The 10,207-nt window shown below is 28.9% G+C and overlaps 1 protein-coding gene across 2 annotated transcripts; it reads right to left on the minus strand.

The window, feature by feature from the left end:
- Nucleotides 1-4,993: 4,993 nt before the first annotated feature.
- LOC108986748 lies at nucleotides 4,994-6,851 on the minus strand. 2 transcript variants are annotated; one of them, XR_001995413.2, is made up of 3 exons: nucleotides 6,503-6,851; nucleotides 6,274-6,360; nucleotides 4,994-5,261 (listed from the first exon to the last, which is right to left on the minus strand). XR_001995413.2 is itself a non-coding variant. In XM_018959482.2 (3 exons), the coding sequence occupies exons 1-3, from the start codon at nucleotides 6,683-6,685 to the stop codon at nucleotides 5,095-5,097; spliced, it is 432 nt and encodes a 143-aa protein (XP_018815027.1). In that variant the 5' UTR covers nucleotides 6,686-6,851; the 3' UTR covers nucleotides 4,994-5,094. The 2 variants fall into 2 exon arrangements, 1 of the variants encoding a protein (XP_018815027.1); XM_018959482.2 differs by having other exon boundaries at nucleotides 6,274-6,355.
- Between the last annotated feature and the right edge of the window lie 3,356 nt (nucleotides 6,852-10,207).

The following is a 10,207-nucleotide window of genomic DNA, read 5'->3' on the forward strand; positions in this document are numbered from 1 at the left end:
GGTGTGTGGAGAGTGTGATGTACAGTAGAGTGATTTGTAGCATTTCTCGACCCTGACCCACGAACGCGCTTGATAATCTTGAAACCAAAATGTACAACAAATTAATGCTTTTCAAAAAAACAAACACTACTAATTAATGAATCAAATTGAGTGATTAGATCAGATTGAAATATAGAATTTAGAACATTGTTATTCATAAGCTTCACACACCATAATTTTTTTTTAAAAATTTTATTCTTCTTAAAACAATTAAATTCTTCTACTCATCATCTATATACCACATATTTAATAAGAGGAAAAAATTAAAAAATCACAAAAATAATAATATGTGGTGTATGAGACTTATGAACAAAATTTTTCTAGAATTTATATTGGGAGTGGAATAGAGAGACATGGTAGAATTTAGATTCTATAATATTTATTGAGCACTTAATGTTACCTAGACAACTATAAATATTGTGGAATCCACGTTATATATTTTATTTCTCGCATACTCTAAGCGAATGTTTGGAGATAAGATGAGATGAGAAATCTCTTAATAATGGTGAAGTGATTTGAGTTAAGATGGTTTATTAGATTTTGAGAAAAGAGAAAAAAAAAATTGAGTTAAAATATTATTAAAATGTAACTTTTTAACATTATTTTTCTTTAAAATTTTGAAAAAAGTTGTATGATTTTTTTTTATTTTGTTTGAAAATTTAATAAAGTTGTAATTATTAGATAATAATTAAATGAAAAAGTTGAATATTTAAAATTAAAAAATATTTTTATTTAAGTGATATTTGATAATAAAATTATAAAAAATTTTGATATGAAATGTGATGATTTGTATTTCCAAACAAGCCCTTGATAATAGTATTCGAGTAAAAATCTAAGAGATCTAAGTTTCAAATTGAGTGGGATTAGATGCCCATGAAAATTATATGGAAGGTGCAACTCACACCGAGAAAACCCACCGACACTTTGTACCGAAACGTGTTAAAGCATTTTTGTGTTTTTTTAACTTTTTTTTTTAAATTAAAAATAAACAAACAAAATACTAAAATATAAACAAATACAAATGCTAAAAAAACATATTTCGGTACAAATAATCGGTAGAGTTTCTTGGTGGCTCCATCATTTTCCAAATTTTACACCCCTAGCTACTAAGGGTGTGGACGAAAAATGAGGTATAAACTGACATGCACCTCAGGATACATAAAACGATGCACAAGAATCTGATTTCACTCAATCAAAATTACTTGTAAATCTCTATCATTAAGATCAATATCTAATTAGACATCAATCTAAGATCTTGATCGTTTATACTATATTAAATCACCACTCATTTCGACGTTTAAACTTATCGAAAGAAGTTGATTTAATTAGTTGTATTATATGTTAGTAGATCGATGACTCCATTGGACTCTTTAATGTCTAGAATATTGATTCTTTGGTTTTTCTTGTTTTTTACTTTTATTGCCAAGGACCAAGGTATAAGTTTCCCCCGTGTCGTGGGTTTGTCACGTGATGTACTTAAATTGTAAAAAAAAAAAAAAAATACAATCTAATATACCACAACGAGTTACATCAGTTTGTGAGTTTTATTTTATGAGATTTCTTTATGGAAAAATCTAATTGTAAGCGATTTTACGAACTAATACACGCACTCATTCAATATGATTGGTCAGAAAGTAGATTTTATTAAAAACAGTACTAATTTGAATTTAGAATATGAAGACAATACCTTAATATGCAGATTGATATGCAAACTTATTTATACATAGTAAAACTCTTTTTTTATAAACCAAACATTTCTTATAAACCACTTCAGGTGAGAGAGATGTTAAGGCAGTAACAACAATCCAACAAATCACCCTGCAGCAAACGATAAGTTCAAAGATGCAGATCATGATGCTCTAACGTCAATTACAAAAAATAAAGATGACCAAAGTTTTGATGATAAGAATAGAGGCCCAACTGTTATAGAGATAACTCCTGAGTCCTTATCTTATTAGGATCAATCTAAAACTTGTATATGTAAGAGCATATTCAAATTTTAGCTAATATCACATGAATTTATATTTACATTTTCCATTTAAATTCAATCATCACATTGGATTATCAATTTACTCTCTATATAATAATAAAATATTATTATTTTAATAATTAATTAATTAAATTTATTTTTATCACATTTTGTAGTTCTACCAATTAAATGTTAATAATAATTATATTCTAAATGTTAAATGTTAATTATATTCTAATTAATTTAATTTGTTTGCTTGGAATGAGAAACTAATATTTTAATGTTTGATGAAGCAATTGTAGTTAGCTATATTTGGTGAAGCACTGTATCTAAAATCTAAATTATTTTAGAGATACTCAATCTAATGTGGGGGTCTTTTTGACACAAATTATCTAAATTTTAGTCATCTTTCAACTTTGGCTAAACCAATGAGGATGCTAAGATATCACCACGAGCACCACATGCACCAAGCTTTCACAAACCACAAGTGATCCCCTACAAGATGTCACCTGCTAAAAACAAGTTGTGGGTGCTCTTCAGTATTGTACACTCACACATCTTGAACTAGCATTTGTGGTTAATCAACTTTGTTAATTCATGCATGTAGCCACCTCTTCACTAGTCCGCAACAAAGCGTATGTTGCGCTATTTAAAGGGAACTCTTCATCACAGCATCTACTTTGCAAAGGGATCCTTGCAACCTCATGTTGTTAGTGACTCTTATTGGCCAAGTGATATGATTGATCGTCATTCTACAACAGGTTATGCTGTGTTTCTTGGTCCCTCTTTAGTGTCATGGAGTGCCAAAAAGCAACATGTGGTCTCTTACTCTAGCAAAGAATCAAAGTACCGAGCCATGGCCTTTGCAATTGCAAAACTTTGTTGGATTCGCATGCTTCTCGCTGATCTCTAAGTTCCACTCACCTCTCCTCCTATTCTTTTGTGTGACAACCTTAGAGCCCTCTCTCTTGCAGCAAATTCAATTTTTCAAGTAAGAACAAAACACATTAAAGTGAATTACCACTTTATTCACGAGAAGGTTGCTCAAAAAGACATCATTCTTAGATATATGTCCACTTATGTTCAATTGGCCGACATCTTCACCAAAGGACTTACTTTCTCACGCTCCCTCTATCTTTAAGACAAGCTTTCAATCCATGAACTCCCTATCAACTTGAAGGGGGATGTTAAGGCAGTAACAACAATCCCAACAAATCACACTGCAGCAAACAATAAGTTCAAAGATGCAGTCCAGCGCCAATTACAAAAGATAAAGATAAAGATGACCAAATATCATAAGGTAAGTATAGAGTTCAGTTGTTATATTTGATTGATATAACTTGTAAATCTTTTAATTGAAACCACTTACCAGACAACAAATTACCTCACACGTACGCCACTATGTACGAGACATACATGTATCCCATAAATAAATACAACACACTGCTATTCATTACATATATATATATATATATATATATAACTATTTTACTCAACTACGTACTACGGTTAACAAATTACAGTTATAAACATTAATTTAAACGACATAAAAATAGATTTTAGAGACTCCTCTTTAGTCTTTCCTTCTCGATCGCCTATAATCAATTAGTCATATTTATATGAAACTGCCGATCATATTTCTACTTTTGGAATATATTGTCTGTGTGAAGATCTTCTCCTTCATTTTGGAACCTGATTCTATATATATATACGTTGGTGGATCGAAGGTTTTTTGTATATATGTATATATATATATATATATATATATATATATATATATATATGAACTAACAGCTTTTTATGCCTAATATATACTTCGTGATCAAGCCTGATCATCTTTTTTATATCATAGTGCAAATGAAAGCATTACGTAGTACTTCCTTCGTATGCTATATAAGGTTTTTGCATATTTAATTACTTCATGCAACATATATAATGATATTTTCTTATTGATATATAAATGATTTTTGTTTTCTTTTTAAATTTTGTCGTTCCCAGTCATACCTACTCAACCACTTAAAATGTATCATTATTTAAAAAGTTTCACTTAAAACGTCGAGCCACCCAATAAGCGGTAAATGGAAATGACTTCCGTTTGAGTAGTGAAAAGTGTTAAAAAGAATTGTAAATAATAGTAAAAAAATAATAATAAAATATTTAATAATAGTGAAAAATAATAAATAGTAATAAAAAATAGATAAAAAATAATAATAAAGTAATGAATAATAGTGAATAATAGTAAGAGTAGCCCGACTCTTCTGAGGTTTTCTTGGTATTCTTTAGGACGAAGTGTATCATTACTCTTTTTTATTTAACAGAGGTTTGGTCATGTTTGGTTTCCAATTTTAGAAAATTTGAGAACTTTTCAAGAAATATTGTTAGTTGGGTTATGTGAAAATAGAGAAGATTTTGAAAATGGATGTTAAACTTGAAAATTTTTTTGAATATAATTTTTTAATAGTAACTTTTAGGCCCCGTTTGGAACTTGGATTATCAGTCTAATTTTAAATTGAGTCTAACATCAAGCACTTAACTTTCAAATCACTAAACTCATCTCAACTCAAAACTTTTTTACACGTTGGACTCACAACCTTTTTCAATTAAACACATTTTTTACACACGGACTCATAACCTTTTTCAACTTTCCATAAATATATATAAATTTATTTTAACATCCAAACACATCTAAACTCATCTTAGGTGGGTCTCACAAAACTCATTCTATCATCTCAATTTACTATTATTGATAAAGAACTCAACTCATCTCAATTCAACTCAATATCCAAACGAGCTCTTATTGTGTTTTTTTTTATAACTTTATTTTGATTTTTTTGGGTACATAATCATTAGATGGAAAGTTGAAGTAGTCTATCTTTTTTAAAAAAGAAAAAAGAAAAATAAACCAATTAAACATGCATGCTCTTTAATTATGTTGCAAAAATTAAAGTAATTACTCATCTTTTTTGGCTTTAAAGGCAAGCAAACTAAAAACCAAGTACAACATACACAATTGATTTATTCATCAACAATGAAAATTGAAACTTTTTTATACATGGTCTAAGAGAGTATATATCAGTAATCATATATCATCGAGAAGAGCGGAAAATCCGCCTGATAATGGCAACTTTGCTAAGAGGATTCCTGTATATGGTAGCAACAGCTTGCTCATGTGTGGATGCTTTGCCAGCACTTGCATTCTTGTATGTTAGTATCACCTTTTTCTCCAACAAATTCACCACCACTGACTGTGTCTCTGCCAAATGATGATGAGTGCATTAAGATCATTCCTATTCTATTTTCACAAAAAATATCATTCTCACATTTATATACAATCTGTAGATTCCACTGTAATTAATATTGGAGTCCGCATGCACGTTGTTTATGGTACCATTTAATTTTGTTGGATCCACAATCTATGTCTATCTCTTATGGATAATAGAACGTATTTATGTCAGAAAATTGTAGATCGAGGATCACTACAAGAAAAATGAACTTTTGTGGCCATTTAATTGCGGCGAAAAGGTTATTTGTGATCAAAATAGACTCATTTTAGCTGTAAATAGTCATTTCGCTAGAATTAAATGGTCACAAATAAGCAGTTTTCTTATAGTGGATCTTAATCGTTGATCTGTAAGTAATTCCTCTAAATATCATAAACTCAATGCGATTTTACTAAAAGCGTCGAATTATAGAATGTGTTTAGATAAGAAATTTGTAGAGGATCTTAATCCTTATATTAAGTAGTTCATCTGAATATCATACATGCTATGCAACTTTAGACAAATGCAAATAGTCACCTTGCATAAATCACACCATTATCATATCTAAACCATGCGTCTAACATTTGTAAAGCTTAATTAGATCACATACTATTTCCCATTCTTTCTTTCTTTTTCTCCCTTTTTTCTACTCTTTTTTAGAGCATAGAGAGCATCTTTTTATGAGGAGTTCCCTCAAAGCAAAGTTCCAAGAAGATCAGTACAAGTGAAAGAGAATAATAATAATAAATGATTCTGAAAAACAGTTCTCTTTACCTCCCATTCTAGGCAAAATCACTGTTTGTTATTTCCTTTACAAGAGATAATAAGGATAACATGTCTAGTCATAACCTTTTGCCATTCTCTTTTTAATGAACTCATAGTACATGAACTGATTTTTCTTTCCTATAATTATTCGAATCCTAGACCTAAGTACTAGGAAGTACATGAATTAAGGTTGTTGAGACCAAAATTTCCCAGAAAAAAACAAAAACATGGAAAACTCACCATTCATTCTGGACATTATATCAGCAACTCTCCTTTGACATTCTGCACATCGAATGTCTGCTGAAAGAACAACTTCCTGGACCTGTTCTGAACAAATTACCAAACATATATAAGACCAGAAAAAACCACACAGAAAATGAGAGAGAGAGAGAGAGAGAGAGAGAGAGAGAGAGAGAGAGAGAGAGAGAGAGAGAGAGAGAGAGAGAGAGAGAGAGAGAGAGGTACGGACAAGAGGCATGGATAAAGATTCAACAGAGGCAAGGCTGGTTGCAGAAAGTAGTAGGAAGCTGCTGCTCTCTGAGTTTCTTCTGATAGCAGTAGTTGGAGGAAGCTTCTTTTTAGGACGACCAAAAGCAGCAGCCATCATGTCTTTGTTAATGTAACGGCCATTCAGAGAGGGTGGATCTTTCATATAAATAAGGTAACATGTTCAATCCTAAAACTGCAAAAGAGAAGCTGAAAAAGATCTGCGAACTACTCCAGCTGCTACTGAAAGACCAACCCCATCCCTTTTTGAAGATGCTTCTTTAGGTTTCAGTTGTTGCAGAACAAAGGAAGATGGCGATGGAACACGATAAGATCACAAGCATAGTAAAGTGAAAAAAAAAAAAAAAAAACAAAAGTCATAAAATATCAAAAAGAACACAAACAAAAATGAAAAAGGTGTTGTGCATAGTTGAAATAGATGTTTCATTCCCAAAAATAGGCCCACAAATGAGCTGTGTTACGTAATTTTCTTCCCAACAATGATTCCTTAGAGGTTGTTACCAAATTCTTTGTTTAGTAATGTTTTGATTTTAAATAATCAATCAAGTCACAAAAGTAATTATTAGATAATCTGGGAGTTGAGATAAAAATAGCCTCATTTGTTTTTGTAGATGAGATGAGTTGAGATAAAAGTTGAAAGTTGAATAAAATATTGTTAGAATATCTTTTTTTAATATTATTTTTATTTTAAGATTTGAAAAACTTAAATTATTTATTTATTTTATGTGAAAATTTAAAAAAATTATAATAATTAGATAAAATGAGATGAAAAGTTTTATGAAAGTGATCAAGGCCATCCTATACTCTTATCTTCATTATATAGAGAAGTGTTATAGTTATAAAGAAATTTCACAAAAAAAAAATTATAAATTTACTTGACTTCATGTGATCCATTGGATTTACTTTACAATATAACGTACCATATCAAACACATCAATTTATAAATATATTTTTATAAAATCTTTTTGTTGTTAAAGTATTTTTCTATCATATTATAATGTTGTGATACCATTGAAATACTATATAATTCGTACTCCATTGATACCTAATGAATTTTGCAATAACAATTCATACAAGTTGAGCTAATTTACTCGGCTTCGAACCGTATGCATACACCATAGAGATCAATGCTTGTCTCTAGCTAGGACAATAGTCATCAAGCCTCAAGCCCTAAACAAATGAGAATTTTGAACATGTAAAGATAATTTTAGGGAGAAATAACTTTTGATCCCTTAATGATAATTCTTCTTGTAAAATAGCATACAGAATTCATATTTATATATATATATATATATATATATATATATATATATATATATTGGATCGTGTGAACTAAGAGATAGTTATTAAATAGTTATGGAGTGTGAATATGCAGTACAGATCACAATATGTTATGTCATTAAAACTTGGGAAATGATATTTACAGTGTTAGAGTGTGCAAGTCTCACGTACTTTTTTATTAAAAAAATAGGTAAATCACATACTCATAGGAAAAAATATTTTTTAATAGTTTTAAGCAGAACACCCGAAGACTGTATCTAACATTACTATTTTCTGTAAGATCCCAAATTTAAAAAAATAATAATAATAATAACGTATTGCAAATTTACTATAGAAATCTTACAAATTAAAACTGTGTAATTGGTAACATGTTATCAATATAATAAATATTGACTTGACTTTTTAATTTAGAATTTTGATTGATGACATATAAGTTTGTAGTGAAATCTTAGTACATTAAATATTACTCTTAAATTTAAGCCCTTGGAAATTGAAAAAAAAAACCCTCTTTGGATGAAAGAATTATATTGTAAAGGTTCAAGTTGGTGAAAAAAAATTATATTCTTAATATTCTTTTTTACGTGTGGACCCATTTTTTTTTTAATAAATAGGTTAAATACATTAAATATTTAATTAATGGAGTAAAGTTTAAAATTAGAATTCGGATTAAATATTTTTATCGTGATATTATATAAAATTATCAATTATTCTAGAATTTTAAGGGAATACAAAGATTTGTTGTACATGATATTACGCTCAATAGATTTGAAAGAGAAATTAAGGCCTCATTTATTTTTAAAAATAAAATGAGATGAAATAAAATAAATTATAATTATAATTAAAAAATTAAATAAAATATTATTAAAATATATTTTTTAATATTATTTTTATTTTAAGATTTAAAAAAATTGAATTATTTATTTTATTTTATATAAAAATTTAAAAAAAATTATAAAAATGAGATAAAAAAATTTTTAAAATTTTCAAAATTTTAAATTTGAATACAAATCATGCCTAAAATGGTTTGTGAAGCGTGCACGTATCTCATAAGATAATTTAGCTGACCAATCAATGTGCCTGTCCTTGGCGTGATAGGATGTAATTATTTGCTGGAAGTTTTATGTCGGTCTAATTTGGGACAGCTTGATCCCTTTGGGTCCTTATTTCTTGTACTTTAATAATAAATAATGTTATATACAGATTCATATAGCATTCCGTATATTTTTTTTAATAAAAATAATTTTATTATTAAAAAAATAATTTTTTATCATAAAATTTAAATTTATTTATTATTTTTAAAAAAAATATGAAGAATTTATACATTTTATAATTATAAATAGTATTTTTTTAATTATTTTAAGCTAAATAAAAAGGAAATAAAGTAAAGAAATAAAAGTATCACTTCGGTCAGGTTTGTAGGGTGGGATGAGATACAAAATTCTCATCTCATCTCATCTCATCATTATACATTTTTCAAATCTCCATACAAAATATAATAAACAATTCAACTTTTTCAAATCTCAATTCAACTTTTTCAAATCCCAATACAATAATAATATCAAAACATAATATTTTAAACACTAAAACAAAACATAAAATTCTCATCTCACCCTCTAAACCTACCCTAAATCCATTAGGAATCAGGAAAAAAAATATTTTCAATAAAAGTCCAATCATTAAGACGAGAAAACATAGGTATGCACAACGTTTTTAACTATTAAGCTTAATAGATAAAGCCGAAAAACTTTTCCTCTCTAGGTTTTTGAAGGTTATATCAATATTTTGAATATCGTATCGGACATCGTATCGGTCAAGATATTAGAACGAAATATTTTGATATCGATATCATTTTAGAATAGCTTTTTGAGATAACATTTTGAGATAGTCGATATATAAATAAATTATATTCTAAAATTATATTCTAAAATAATAGTCTATATATAAATAAATTATATATAAATACATATATATATAAATTATAAATAGTTTAGTCTGAATTGGAGGTTAAAAAATAAGCTTGTAATTTGAAAAAATGAAAACACTGGCCGGTACTGGCCGAAATTGAGGCCGGTACGTCCGGTACCGGCTAATACGGCCAGTATTTTGGCCGATACGAAACAAATATGGTACCTGTACCGGTCGGACGGCCGGTACGAAAAATTTCGACCGTACCAGCTAGTACGGTACGAAATTCACAACACTGGGTTATATACGTTGAGGCATCTTTCCACTGTTGTCTGTGTTGTGCTCTGTTTTTCTTGTTTTAGGTTTCCCGTTGCAAATGGAGGACTCTCTCCATGATCTCTATCAACGTCTCGCTTTGACGAAGATGGAAAATACGGAGGTTGTTTTGGAACCGGTGAAGTTAGCAGATGCTATTCTGAGC

Source organism: Juglans regia, chromosome 15 (genome assembly GCF_001411555.2).
Source record: "Juglans regia cultivar Chandler chromosome 15, Walnut 2.0, whole genome shotgun sequence".
NCBI classification, from domain to species: domain Eukaryota; kingdom Viridiplantae; phylum Streptophyta; class Magnoliopsida; order Fagales; family Juglandaceae; genus Juglans; species Juglans regia.